The 15209-nt window shown below is 42.3% G+C and overlaps 1 protein-coding gene across 1 annotated transcript in view; it reads right to left on the bottom strand.

Annotated features, from left to right (window-relative positions):
• Positions 1-15209, bottom strand: part of LOC145416409 (signal peptide peptidase-like 3) — a 295615-nt gene that overhangs the window by 36806 nt on the left and 243600 nt on the right. Inside the window, exons 8-9 of the mRNA XM_080285356.1 lie at positions 13863-14024; positions 12968-13083 (exon numbers count right to left, since the gene is read on the bottom strand). Coding sequence (XP_080141482.1) covers positions 12968-13083; positions 13863-14024 — 278 coding nt within the window. The remainder of the gene's footprint in view (positions 1-12967; positions 13084-13862; positions 14025-15209) is intronic.

Genomic DNA, 15209 nt, shown 5'->3' with positions numbered 1-15209 from the left:
ACCCCGTACGGGATTGAGGCATCTGACAATAGATAGATAGATAGACAGATCCTCGAAGGGCTAAGGCGTTGCCCCTGGGTAGAGGACTTTTGGATTGGATCATGTAGCATTTTATGACCGGATGCCCTTCCTGATGTCTATCAACTACCCTTGGATGGATTCGATCCTCCAACCCTTCGGACAGAGCAGAGCGCTGTAACCCACTGAGCCACGGCTGCTACATATATATATATATATATATATATATACAGTAATCCCTTAATTCACGCGAACTTTTTTTCACGTGATTTCGGTTATCCACGAATTTTTCATACAATAATTAAAACATAAAATTATAGTATTCAAACAAGTAATTTTAATATACGAGAGAAATAAATAAAATATAAAAATGCCTACCTGCTGCCCGTGTGCATACATATATGTGTGTGTGTGTGTGTGTGTGTGTGTGTGTGTGTGTGTGTGTGTGGGAGGTAGGTCTACCACACACCATACAGTCAGTTTGAATCCGACAGTCAAACCGTGTGTGACTCACGAATCGTAATTTGTGGCTTATTTTTCTGCCTCTCAGTGATTGCTTGCCTTGTTTGCCAAAATGGGGCCTAAGCGTAGTGCTAGTGATGCATGTAGTAACACACCAAAACGGACTCGTAAAGTGATGTTGCTGACAGAGAAAGTTAAAGTGTTGGACAAACTTAATGGAGGAATGTTGGTGACAATTCTCCGTCAGGACAATTCCTTGTCACTTATTTACATACCAGTTTATTTAGCAAGTACAGTACACTAGTTTTTTACTTATATGAGTTATAAAATCCCCCTAAAAATTAGTTATTAACGTATTAATTAATCAGTAATAAGTATATTTATAGAATGACGGGGAATCGTCCAGGGTGTAAATTGTCCTGACGAGGAATCATCCATGTATTGACGGTGAATTGACTTGACGGTGAACTGTCTCGGAACCGTATGTTTGGGGTGAATGAGTCAACTGTTCGTACAATAAAGAATGCAGAATGTAGCATACGGGAGGCAGTGAGGGCTAGGGCACCAGACTGCTAAAGTGTCTCCACTTACGCCTGTGCTTGTCAGCTTTCAGTGTTTTCTTACATTTTCGTTGTTTTTCATACTTTATGCTAGTTTATAAGGTGTATGTAGTGCATAAACAGTATTATTCAGACGTAATATACTGAATGCACATGCGTAACTACGTGCACACATGGGCAGAACGTATAAGCAAATTTACCACATACGAGAAGGGTCTGGGAACGTAACCCTCGCGTGAATTAAGGGATTACCTGTATACTGTGTATGTATGTATATATATATATATATATATATATATATATATATATATATATATACTGTATATACAGTGAGTCCTCAAAATACGAAAGGGATAGGGACCAAAAAAAAAAAACTTTCGTAATCCAAAATTTCGTATATCAGAACGATTTTCTCTATTGAAATACTGTAAACATATAAAGGGGGGGATGCATTCCAGGACCCCATTGGCCCCCTACTAAAACTTTACCCCTCCTATTTAGAAGTATGCAATACATGTATACAGTACTATACTACTGTACAGACATAAAATAAAACCTACAACTAACTACTGTAGTATTAGTACACTATACAGTTAAATATAGACCTGTGCTGCAGCTAGAGATTCATGTCGTTGATATTGTGCTAAGTCCATGCGAAAGCTGCGGGTCCTCGTGGCTTGGCAGGCGGCTGAAGATGAAGAGAAAGAGGTGGCCATCTTCTTGTACATTTCCTTTTTCTTCGTCACAGTCCCAACAGTTGATGGTGCAAGGCCTAAAGCTCGCCCCATCTCCAAGACTCCCTGCCCCTCCTAGTGACGTCTTACTATCCCCAATTTCCTCTCAAGAGTGAGAGTACGATGCTGTTTCTTCTTTGCACCTGGTTGCCCGGATGCTGGAGATGATGCAGGGCACTTGGGAGGCATGGTGAAAATACGAAAAGGTGAAGAACAGTAAAAAACAGCATAACGTACAGCGAAACTGAGAGGAGAGGACGGACGTGACTCGACTGGGAAGCGTGCGAAAATGTGTTTACCAGAGAGGGGTTAGTTCGTTTTCTCACCACAAGCGAGCGCGGCGCTGCGCAGCGTGCCCATTTTGAATTTTTCGTATTTCCTCTCGTATCGTTTTTCGTACCATTGAGACAGATACTTTCGTATTGTGGAATTTGTCCTATATTTATCGCTTTCGTATCATCAGAAATTCGTACTTCGAGTTTTCGTATTTCAAGGACTCATTGTGTGTATATATATATATATATATATATATATATATATCATCATCATCATCATCAGCCATTTGAGTATCCACTGCAGGACCGGCCTATCCCGACCGAAGTCAGGACAATACAGCCAATGTATCTCTACCAAGTGGCTTAGGCTGTCTGGTAGAGATTGTATGTAGGGTGAGAAGTGCTTGTAAGTGTAATTGTAGTGTTGGAGTGGCTTTGGATGTGTGTGTAGTCAGTGAACCATGTGTAATCGGCCCGCGTAAGCCGACTGGGTGCAAGCATACTTTACAGTAAGCGACACTGGTTCAACCACAGCACCCCTTGTGTCCGCCAATGCAGTACATGGCCGGGTGAACACTCCCAAAGTTTATTACCCTGGCGGGGCGCGAACCCTGGCCCACCCGTGTACAAAACGCACACTCTACCACTGTACCACAGAGGCTCCATATATATACAGTAATCACTCCAATATCTGACGTAATAGAGCCACAGGTAGGTCCGGATATTGGTTCTGTCCGGATATTGGGCCCCAGCTTATGAACTTGTACTTATGGACCCTAACTCAGAGAAACACCTATACAACTCCCTCTGGACATGCATAGCACCTATTTAAGACCCAAATCACACCAATAAGGCACATAAATGACTGAATTAAATGCAAAAGAAACATAAAATGAGGGTTTAGAAGTAGGTTCATACAATAATAAACATTCTGGTGACTGGCTCCTGGACTGGTACTTATGGACCCTAACCTAGCCTACCTCAGAAAAACACCTTCCTACTGCACATGCATAGCTCCTAACACCCTATTCACACCAATAAAGGGCATTAAAGAGTGAAATGAGGTAAGTATAGTATGGAAAAAAGTGCAGTATGAAACATTCTTATGTCCGGATAGTGGGGATGTTCGGATATTGGGCGTCCGTATATTAGAGTGATTACTGTATATATATATATATATATATATATATATATATATACACATATACATAAAATATACACTCGACCCTTGATTTGACAGACCCCTATTTCCTGGATTTCGGATTTCATGGACACGGGCTGAGGCCGGACAATATTATCTAATGTCGGACAAATCCCAGTACAAGTCTGGGATTCTCACAAAAGTCCGGCCATTATTCTCTCATATAAAAGTATAAGCAGTCTGCTGCACAACTCAGTATAATTTTAGCGAGGTTTTGACTCGATAAAGGCCATTTGTAACACACACAAGATGTTTTCATACATGAAACGCATCTTGGCCACCAACCTGCATCACGCCACCAGTTCCTAACTCGTGGCAATATCTCATTTGCCACTCATGTTTCTCAAATGCCACTATAAATAGTTTATTGCATAACACAGTAAAATTTCAGGAAGGCTTGGACACAACATAATTCATAAGTAATAAAAAATATATATTTTCTTATGGACAAAGTCAATGAGATCCATTTCTACTCACTTAGCTCACCCGACTCGGTGCAACTAAATACCGAATCGGCACATTTCGCTGGAAAATTTTTTAATTTTTTTCGCAACAGTGGCTCATACACACCTAATTATCTGAAATCCGCAAAATAAATTGTACTTGAATAACTTAATTTTTTTAAATTGGGTTTCAGAGTTAAAATGCCCCAGAGTTAGCAGATATTTCCCCTTCAGATCGTCAGTACACCTTGAGACTTCTATTTTGCATAAATATTTGTTCTGAGTACAAGAAAAAATGTATCTGCATTGTACAGTAAATCGATATTTACACAAAATAAAAGTCCATCAAGGCGAGTTCTTAGGCTTGAGGCAAAACACTTATGCTAAAGAAGAAATTTTCGCCCTCAATTCTGATTTTCTATTAATAATTAAGTACAAATTTTTTACTGAATTTCAAATAATTAGGTGTGCAAACATATATGGTGATAAAGATTATAATATTTCCAATTAAAATTGCCGATTCTGTCCAAGATCGAGATCACATTCGATTATTGTATCTCGATCAGCTGATTAGTGGTTGGCCAATGTTAGCAGATATTTCCCCCTAAGCTCGTCACGATGCCCTGACAGACTTCTCTTTTGCATGAATATTTATTCTCAGTAAAAAAATAAAATGTATCTGCATTGTAAATCGATATTTATTACAAAACAAAAGTCCGTCCAGGCAAGTTTCTAGGCTAGAGAAAAAACACTTATGCTAACTTTAAGAAATTTTAGCTCTGAATCCTGATTTTCTATTAATAATTAAGTTAAGCACAAATTGTTAAATTAATTTCAAATAATTAGGTGTGCAAACCTATATGGTGATAAAGATTAAAATATTTTTCAATTAAAACTGCCAATTCGGTCCAAGATTGCGTGTTTGTATCTCGGCCAGCTGATTAGTGGTGGCCGACATTGTGGTGTTCCATTCCTTGTTCATTTTCCTCAGCTTTCTGACCTTCTATCATACCCTCCACATACTCATCAACACCTGTCTAAACAACCATTCTCAGGGTTGTAGCTAGCAAAATACCGCTATTGTGACAGTTATTATTGTTATTGTGTCAGTGTTATTATTTTATGTACTGTGTATGTTAGATATGTTGGTATAGGTAGCCTATATTCCAGAATGCTCTAGAATATCGGAATAATTGCTGGACAATATTGGTGAATTCAGACAAAGTATGGTAATAGTCCGGGGAATGGTATGTGGGGCCGGACTTTTGCGATTCCCGGACTGGTCTTCCCCCCTTTTTAGTCCAGCAAATCGAGGGTCGAGTGTATATACATATATATACAGTATATATACATGTTTATACATATATACGTATATATATATACAGTATATATACATGTATATATATATATATATATATATATATATATATATATACTGTATATACATATAAAATTTTCAAGAATACTCCCCCAGTATCCCCGCTTGTCGTACGAGGCGACTAAAAGGGTTGGTGATGGGTTAGTGCCCCACCCCGTAAAAAGAACTAACTAAACAAGTGAATAAAGCGCCTCGGACCAGGACGGACCATACGTTGACGACTAAGGAACGGACAAAGGACATTCTTAGGGTGGGAACTTGGAATGTGAGAGGAGTGAATGATGAAGTGAAAGAGAGAGAGATTGTTCAGTTGCTTGAGGATGCAAAAGTGGATATATGTGGACTGACTGAAACTAAATGGGAAGGTGAAAGGGTGAGAGAAGGGGAATATGGTTTAGGTATATGTGCGGGAGTCAATGAGAATGAAAGAGCAAGAGAGGGAGTATGTCTGATGATAAGCAAGAAGTGGAAGGAGAATATAAGAGAGTATGGAACAGTGGGTGCAAGGACTGTATGGATGAGGATGAAAGTAGGTATACAAGCGTGGGTGATTGTGTGTGTGTATGCTCCGACAGAGGACCGAGTGGGAAGAGTGAAAGATGAGTTTTGGGCGAGAGTAGAAGCATGTATGGACAAATTTGAGAGGAGCGAGAGAGTGCTTTTGATTGGAGACATGAATGGCAAAGTTGGGAATGTACGAGTGGATGGAGTGGTTGGTCAGTGGGGTGTGCCAGCTGAAGTAGATGGGAATGGTAGTGCTTTGGTGCTGGTAAGGGGTTGGCAATAGCCAACACCTACTATCGGCATAAGATGATCCACCGGTGTACATGGAGAATAATGAGAAGGATGGATGGTGAACTTGTTGAACGAAAGGCAATGATAGACTCTGTGTGTGTGGATGAGCGAATGTGAAGACAAGTGTTGGATGCAAGAGTTTGGAGAGGGTGGAGGAATGGAGTCTCGGACCATCACTTAGTGATGGCCAAGGTAAAGCTGCAAAGAAAATGGTTGAGGAGACGAAGGGGAAGACAGGAGGAAACAGCTCCTGTGAGAAGAGTGGAGAATTTGCAAGATAGTGAGAGAATGGCAGAGTATAAGAGCATAGTGGATGAAAGATTGGGAAGGTATGAGGTAGAGCAGATGGAAGGGGTGGAAGACATATGTAAGATATTCACGGAAGAAATAGGTGCAGCGTGTGAGGTGGTTTGTGGAGTGAGGAGGAGATGCAAGGGTGTGCAAGGGACAGCATGGTGGAATGATGAGGTGAAACGAGCTGTGGAACAAAAGAAGAAGGCATATGGTGAATGGTTGGCGAGTAGAGGTAGGGGAGAAGATGAGAGAGAGACGAGAGAGGTATATGTGAGCAGGAGAAGGGAGGTGAAGAGACTGGTGAAGGAGAGTAAGAAGAAAGTGGATGAAGAGTTTGGGAGGAGTCTGAGTGTGAAATGGAGAGAGAATAAGAAATTGTTTCGGAAGGAGGTAAAGAAAGTAAGGCAGTGTGAAAGGGGAAATAGTAGGGGAGTGAAAGATAGGAATAATAGATTGTTGGTGGAGAAGAGAGAGAAATTGAGGAGATGGAAGGAGCACTTTGAGGATTTGTTGAATGTAGAGAGTGAGAGCAGTGCGAGCATAAGTGGTTGGGAATGGCTGGGAGAAGAAGCGATGAGAGGAGGGAGGAAGAGATTAGTAGGGCAGAAGTAGTGGAAGCAATGAAGAAGATCAAGTTGGGAAAGACCCCAGGAATTGATGGAGTGTGTGGTGAAATGCTGAGGTATGGAGGTGAGATTATTGTGGAATGGATACGGAAGTTGTGTAGATTGGCTTGGGAAGAGGGAAGGGTTCCAGAGGACTGGAAATCAGGTATAATTGTTCCTTTATACAAAGGAAAGGGGGAAAGAGAAGTATGTGGTAACCATAGGGGTATTTGTCTTCTTAGTGTGACTGGTAAAATATATGGTAGAATACTCACTGACAGGGTTAGGCATATAACAGAGGAGCTAGTTGGAGAAGAACAAGGGGGATTTAGGAAGGGAACACGGTGTGTAGATCAGATATTTGTTCTAAGATGTTTAGTGAAGAAGTATCTAGACAAGGGAAAGAAAGTGTATGCTGCCTTCATGGACTTGGAGAAAGCTTATGACAGAATAGATAGGTAAGGTATGTGGAAGGTATTAAGAATATATGGAGTGGAGGGGAAATTGTTGAGTGCTGTGAAGAGTATGTAAGAAGGAGCTAGGGCTACGGTGTGAGTGGATGGTGAGCAGAGTGAGTTCTTTGATCTCAATGTGGGACTGAAACAGGGTTGTGTGATGTCTCCATGGTTGTTTAATATATACATGGATGGGGTTGTAAAGAAGGTGCAAGGTAGGGCAGTGGATGTGGGGGTGGCTTTGATCAATGAGGGTGAGATTTGGAAGATTCCAGTGTTGCTATTTGCTGATGATACAGTATTGTTGAGTGAAGATGAATGGGAGCTGCAAGGTTTGGTGAATGAATTTGGGACAGTGTGTAGGAGGAGGAAGCTGAAAGTTAATGTAAACAAAAGTAAAGTTATGGTGTTTGAGAGGAATGAAGTCACAGAATGTACAGTAAGGTTGGATGGTGAGGATATGGAGAACGTGAGTGCATTTAAGTACTTGGGTAGTGTGATGAGTAAGGATGGAACCTTGGGGGATGATGTGTGTGAAAGGGTACAGCAGGGAAGGAAGGTTGTTCGTCCACTGGAAGCAGTGATGAGGAATAGGGAGGTGAGTATGGAAGTTAAAAAGTCACTGCATGATAGTATTGTGATCCCTACCCTGATGTATGGAAGCAAGGCATGGACCTTGCAAGAGGGGAACAAGTCAAGAGTGAGAGCAGTGGAAATGAGTTGCTTGAGAGGAGCATGTGGAGTGACATGGAGGGACAGGTTGACGAATGATGAAGTGAGGGAACGGTGTGGGGTGGATGTGGATGTGGTTGAGAAGATTAGGAGAAATACACTGAGGTGGTTTGGACAAGTGGAGAGAATGGAGAATGAAAGACTCACTAAGAGGGTGTATGTACGTGAGGTGGAGGGAGGGAGAGGGAGGGGTAGACCGAGGATGAGGTGGAGGGATGGAGTTGAGAGGTGTATGAGAGAGGAGAGGGTGAGTTGGGGGGAGGGTAGTCACATGGTGAGTGACAGAGCGACTTGCAGGCATTTTGTCTGCAGTCACCCTTTGCAGGATTAGGGCATCAGGCTATAGATAGATAGAAAATATATATATAAATATATATATATATATATAACTATATATATAAATATATATATATATATATATATATATATATATATATATATATATATATATTTATCTAACTATCTACACCAAACTACATGCACAGTACACACTACACTTCCTTTTCCGAAATTCAAAAAAGAATCATGGCTTTTCATCACCAAGCCTCGGAGTAACCAGGGGGGGGGGGACCATAAATGCCCCCACCTTCCGCCCCTCTCCCGGTGATGACTCAAGGTGCCTGGAACCACTGTCTGACTCTCTTCTTCTTCATTTCTGCAACATTCGAGGCCTTTCCTCTAACTTTCTCTCTGTTGAGCACCACCTCTCCTTCTCTAAACCTCACCTTCTTTTCCTAACTGAGACTCAGCTGTCTGAGGCAACTGACAGCAAACCCTTTTCTGTATCCTCCTACTTTCTCTATACTCATTTCAAAGCCAAAGGTGGCTGTTGTGTATATATACGCAATGACTTATCATGCTCTCGTGTTCCTGAACTCGATTCTTCTGAATTCTCTACACTCTGGCTTCGGCTTTCCTGTCATTCTCTGACTAAATATATCTATGCTGTTTGCTTATCCCCTAATTCTACTGACTATCAAAAATTCTTCAACTATCTTACTTCTACGATGGAACACATTCTGTCCATTTCTCCTTTCTCTGAAATCTCCATTCTAGGAGATTTCAATGTTCACCACCACCTTTGGCTCTCCTCTCCTTTCACTGATCCACCTGGTGAACAAGCCTACATCTTTTCTATCCTTAACCCGCCGTGTCCCGGAGACGTGAATTCACTTCCTCACATGATGTGCACTCATATCCCGGAGATATGAATTAACGCAGCAACAATGCAAGGTCCCTAATTTGCACAATTTTCAATTTTCGCGAGTGATTTTGCGAGTGATTTTTGGCACGTATACACGGGACACCTTCCTTTATTCCTCTACAAGATGCCAAGCACGGACAGTGCCTTACACCGCATAACCTCTCCCCCCCCCCTGCACGCCATTGTCTCGGCAATTCACCTGTTACCAGTGACCTGGTCAATAAAAGACATTCAGGGCCAGAGTGATTCCCCAATCGATAACAATGTGGAGGACAAAGTTTACATAGCATTAGAGGAAGAAACAGTCAGAAATGATGATCAGGTACTGTGGGAAAAAAAGGTCATGAATGTTGATGAGTTAGTGAGTGAAACAATGCTTATAATGCCTATATTACTGTTTGAAAACCAATATACTCTTGTACTACATATAAATTCGTACCAAGTAATTAATAAATACTGTTTATGAGTGGATAAAATAGTTACCCTCCCATAGAACTCGTTTTCTTTGGTGCCAGCCTGTTAGAAAACCCAGTCAGGTAAGGAGGTACTCGTACCTAGATCGAGTATTTTAAACCTCAGGTGAGTGATTTCTCTATGAATTTTCGATGTTTCTCACCAAAAGTGGATGTTTGGGCCCCCCCAAAAAAGGTTAAAAAATGTCAGGACTGGGGCGTACCACTGCCCAGAAAACGTCGGGATGGGGCGGGTTAATGGCCTAGAGCAGCTTGTACAGCACCCTACCCGTATCCCTGACTGCCTCGGAGAGAGCTCCAACATACATGACCTCTTCCTTACAACTAATCCTTCTGCTTACACTGTTAATCTTTTCTCTCCGTTGGGCTCCTCCGATCACAACCTTATCACTTTAACCTCTCCTATCACCCCAGTACTGAATGTGGACCCTCCAGGGAAACGTCGTCTGTGGCATTTTGGAGCTGCGGATTGGGAGGCCCTCAGGCAGTAATTCTTTGATTTTCCCTGGAATGATTATTGCTTCCATGGCCAGGAGCCATCTCAGTGTGCCTTGCACATTACGGAGGTTATTCTCTCAGGCGTGGAAGCATACATTCCTTTCTCATATCCTTTGACTAATGCAAGAAAGCCTTGGTTTAATCACGCTTGTTCTCATGCTGTCCACAACAAGGAGAGGGCCTACAAAAGGTACCGGAGCCAACCCACCCCTGAATCACATCATCTTTACGTTTCTGCCCGGAATCGTGCTAAGTCTGTTCTTCGCTCTGCTAAAAACAATTTCATCCGTACTAAATGCTCTCAACTCTCCAACTCGAATTCTTCCCGCTCCTTCTGGCACCTTGCCAAAAACCTTTCTAACAACTTTACCTCATCATCCTTCCCTCCTCTTTTCTACTCTGATGGTTCTGTAGCTATTTCTTCTACTGATAAAGCAGATCTCTTCGTTCACACTTTCTCCTCCAATTGTACCTTAGACAATTCCGGTGCTGTTCCTCCATCACTTCCTGCCTCTGACTTCCTCATGGCTGACATTAAAATTTCTTCAGCTGATATATTTTCTGCCATCACTGGCCTCAATACTAACAAGGCATATGGGCCTGATGGAGTCCCTCCTGCTGTTCTCAAGAACTGTGCATCTGTGCTTACACCCTGCCTAGGCAAACTCTTTCGCCTTTGTCTGTCAACTTGTACCTTTCCTTTTTGCTGGAAGTTTGCTCTCATTCAGCCAGTCCCAAAGAAGGTTGACCACTCCCAACCCTCCAACTATCGTCCAATTGCTTTAACATCCTCTATTTCAAAAGTTTTCAGGTCAATTCTCAATAGAAAAATTTTAAGGCATCTTTCCTATCACAACCTTCTTTCTGATCGTCAGTATGGGTTCCGTCAGGGATGCTCCACTGGCAATCTTCTCACCTACCTTTCAGACTCCTGGTCATCCTCCTTTCGGGACTTTGGCGAAAGCTTTGCCATTGCACTTGACATCTCAAAGGCTTTTGATCGAGTCTGGCATAAATCTTTAATTTCCAAACTGCCCTCTTACGGTTTCTATCCTTCTATCTGTGCCTTCATCGCTAGCTTCCTTTCTGATCGTTCTATAGCTGCTGTTGTAGACGGCCATCGTTCTTCTCCTAGATCTATCAACAGTGGTGTTCCTCAGGGCTCTGTCCTATCACCAACTCTCTTCCTTTTATTCATCAATGACCTTCTAACCTGTACATTTAACCCTATCCACTCATACGCTGATGACTCCACCCTTCACCTTTCCATTCGGTTCCCGCAACGCCCATCTCAGCAGTTACTTCAACATACAAGGGATGAGGCTATGGCACACCTGTCTGACTTGGCTCGTATCTCTGACTGGGGTAAAAATAATCTTGTTGTTTTTAATGTATCTAAGACTCAGTTCTTACACCTATCAACCCGTCAAAATCTTCCACAGATATACCCACTAATATTTAATAATATTCAGCTTAATCCTGCATCATCCTTGAACATGCTTTGGGTTTCATTTACGCGGGACTTATCTTGGAAAGATCATATTACATCTCTTGTAAAATCTGCTTCCAAGAGATTGGGTGTGGTAAGCCGACTCCGTTCTTTCTTTACCCCTGCACAATTGTTGACTCTATACAGGGGTTTCATCCGCCCCTGTGTGGAGTACAACTCTCATGTGTGGGGAGGCTCCCCACATACAGCTCTTCTCAATAGGGTGGAGTCAAAGGCTTTTCGTCACATTAACTCTCCTCCTCTTACTGACTCCCTTCAACCTCTGTCTCTTCACCGCACTGTTGCATCTTTATCTCTTTTCTATCGCTACTTTAATGGTCACTGCTCCTCTGAACTGTCTGCATGCATTCCTCCACCTCTACGACAGGCGCATAACACCCGTCTAGCAACAAACTTTCATCCCTTTCCTGTCCAACTCTCTAATGCAAGACTTAACCATTATTCTCAGTCCTTCATTTATACAATGGGTCAACTCTGGAACTGTCTCCCTTTGTCTGTATTTCCTACTTCCTATGATCTCCAGTCTTTCAAACGAAGTGTGTCCAGTCATCTCGAAATGAACGGCTCTTGAATTTGGCTCTCTTTTGTATCATTTTTTATTTCTTTTTTTCTTGGAAGGAACAGTATGTAGTCTCTCATTCTTTGGTTCCTTCTTGCATTAAAAAAAAAAAAGACAAAAGAGAGAGAGGGAGAAGACTCAGATAGATAGATAGCCAGACAAACAGACAGACAGAGAAAGATATACAGTAGTTTGAGATGAGACACATATAGATAGATAAACAGATAGATGGGCAGGTGAACAGACAGCCAGCCTGTCAGCCAGGTAGTCAGAGGGAAAATGAGAAACAGAAGGAGACATGGCGAGACAGACAGATAGCCAGACAGACAGATAGACACACTGATAGTCCAAAGGAAGATGAGACAGACAGTTAGGCAGACAGACAGACAGATGGAGCCAAATAGATAGACAGACCGAGTCAGAAGGATGATGAGAGAGGAAGAGACAGTAAGACAGACAAACACACACACACACACACACACACACACAGAGAGTTGGGAAAAAGATGAGAAAGGGAGAAACACTATACACAGATAGATAGACAGACAGATAGATAAATAGCAAGGTGGATGAACAGATAAATAAATAGATAACCAAACAGATAGATATAGATAGATAGATGGTGATAGAGAAGGATGAGGAAGATAAGACAGGGACAAAGACAGACAGACAGACAGACAAATAGACAAAGACAGTCACAAGGAAGAAGAGGAAATACAATGAGACAGACAGATAAAAGACAGCCAGACAGATAGATATATAGATAGATACCTAATCTTGCTGAGGTGGGAGGGGGGGGGAGGGACACCAGCCTCGGCTGAAAGTAGTTGTGCTTTTTTGTAGGCATCATAGCGAAGGACAAAACACAGCAGAAGACCTGGCATTACCTGCAATAAAAGAGGGATTAGGCTCGATCTCTAGCAGTAGAACGAAAATTTTACTAATAAGAGAAACAGACTAGAGGGATACTCTGGATGTGCATGCTTGATTTCTAGCATATTAGGCTACATCTCAAGCACCTCAGGCTCAATCTCTAGCAGCACAAAGAAAATTTTATTAATAGGAAAAACAGACTGGAGGGTTGATTTGCTTGGGAATAAAGAGGGTAATTAAGCTTAATCTCTAGCTGCAAAACTCAGTCTCTAGCAGCAAAATTTTTTAAAGGTTTCTGACTACATGCCTGATGTCTAGCACTTCAGGCTACACCTCTAGCAGCAAAGCTCAATCCCATGCAGTGCATTTTTTTTTTTTTTTAAGGTTTTTGACTAAGTGCTCAATCTCTAGTGGCACAGGCTCAATCTCTGGCAGTAAAACTCAATCTTCAATGGCATACAAGATTTTTTTTTTTTTTAGTTTTTTTGACATGCTCGATCTCTGGGAGCACATATGATTTTTTCTAGTTTTTTTTTTTTACATGCTCAATCTTTAGCAGCACATAAGAATGTTTGTGTGTGTGTGTGTGTGTGTGTGTGTGTGTGTGTGTGTGTGTGTGTGTGTGTTTTTAAATTTTTTGAACACTGTTTAATCTCCAGCACCTCAGGCCTGATTCTACTGGCAATGATTTTCATTTTTCTTTTTTTTTTTTTAAGAGAATCCTTGATCTTTAGCACCAAAAAAGATTTTTTTTTTTAGTTTTGACTTGTAACCAAGAAGATTAGGTACTCACAATGTCCCCAAGGCCCAGCATGGAGAAATGTCCAGTGTTATGCATGGAGGGGAAGACCAGTTTGCCAGGAAGGGACAGTTTGGGCGGCTCCCTCCCAACCCCTCCCAAATGCAGCTTCCTGGCCATGGCTCCCACTGGGTTGTCGGCCGGCCTCATGGCCACCTGATGGATGGGGGGGGAGAGATAGGCAGACAGACAGGGGAGAAGGCAGGGCAAGAAATAAGGGAGAGAAGGAGGGTAAAAGAAAGGTGTCACAGATAAACAGACAGATTGAGAAAGAGAGAGAGAGAGAGAGAATTACTACAGATCATTACTGATCATTATAATGTTACCACAGATCATTATTGATCATTATTATTATTATTACCAATATTATCATATACACACCTACTCAGCCACTCTCCCTCTCTACCTCTCCTAATCGGTCCCTCCCTCTACCTTTCCTAGACAGTGTCTGTCTCTCCCTCTCCTAGTCAGTCTCTTACCCATCTAAATACACACAATCATCATCACCATCATCATCATCATCATCATCATCACCATCATCATCCCTCTCTTTCTCTACCCTCCTAGTCAATCTCTCTCTCTCTCCCCCATCTAAACACACACAGACCCACACAATAATAAAAATAACCATCATCACCACCATCATCATCCCTCCAAGTCACATCCACTCTCTACCTCTCCTAGTCAGTCTCTCCCCTCTCTCTCTCTCTCTCTCTCTCTCTCCTAGTCAGTCCTTCACTCATCTAAGCACACACAATGATCATCATCATCATCCCTCCAACCAATCCCTCCATCTCACATCCACTCTCTACTTCTCCCAGTCAGTCTCTACCTCTGCCTCTCCTAGTCAGTCTCTCCTCCATTTCCCCCTCTCTCCTCTCCTAGTCAGTCTCTCACCCATCTAAACACTACCAATCATCACCATCATCATCCCTCCCTCTTTGCCTCTCCTAGTCAGTCTCTTCTCCATCTCCCCCCCTCTCCTCTCCTAGTTAGTCTCTCACCCATCTAAACACTACCAATCATCACCATCATCATCCCTCCCTCTTTACCTCTACTAGTCAGTCTACCCTCCTCTCCCTCTCTGCCTACACTTCTAGTCAGTCTCTCACCCATCCAAACATGCACAATCCTCATCATCATTCAGCCACACACTTTCTCTCCCTCCTTACCTCTCCTAGTCAGTCTCTCCTTTCTCCCTCTCTCACTCTCTTCTGCTAATCCGTCTCACCCAGCAAAACACACGCAATCATCATCATCATCATTCCACCACGCACTCTTTCTTCCTCTCTACCTCTCCTATTCAATCTCTACCTTCTCCCTCCTCTCCTAGTCAGTCTC

Source organism: Coenobita brevimanus, chromosome 106 (genome assembly GCF_032717465.1).
Source record: "Coenobita brevimanus isolate Jiangsu-jjx chromosome 106, ASM3271746v2, whole genome shotgun sequence".
NCBI classification, from domain to species: Eukaryota; Metazoa; Arthropoda; class Malacostraca; order Decapoda; family Coenobitidae; genus Coenobita; species Coenobita brevimanus.
Note: the sequence above shows the minus strand (reverse complement) of the source record. Positions and strands in the feature narration are given on the sequence as shown.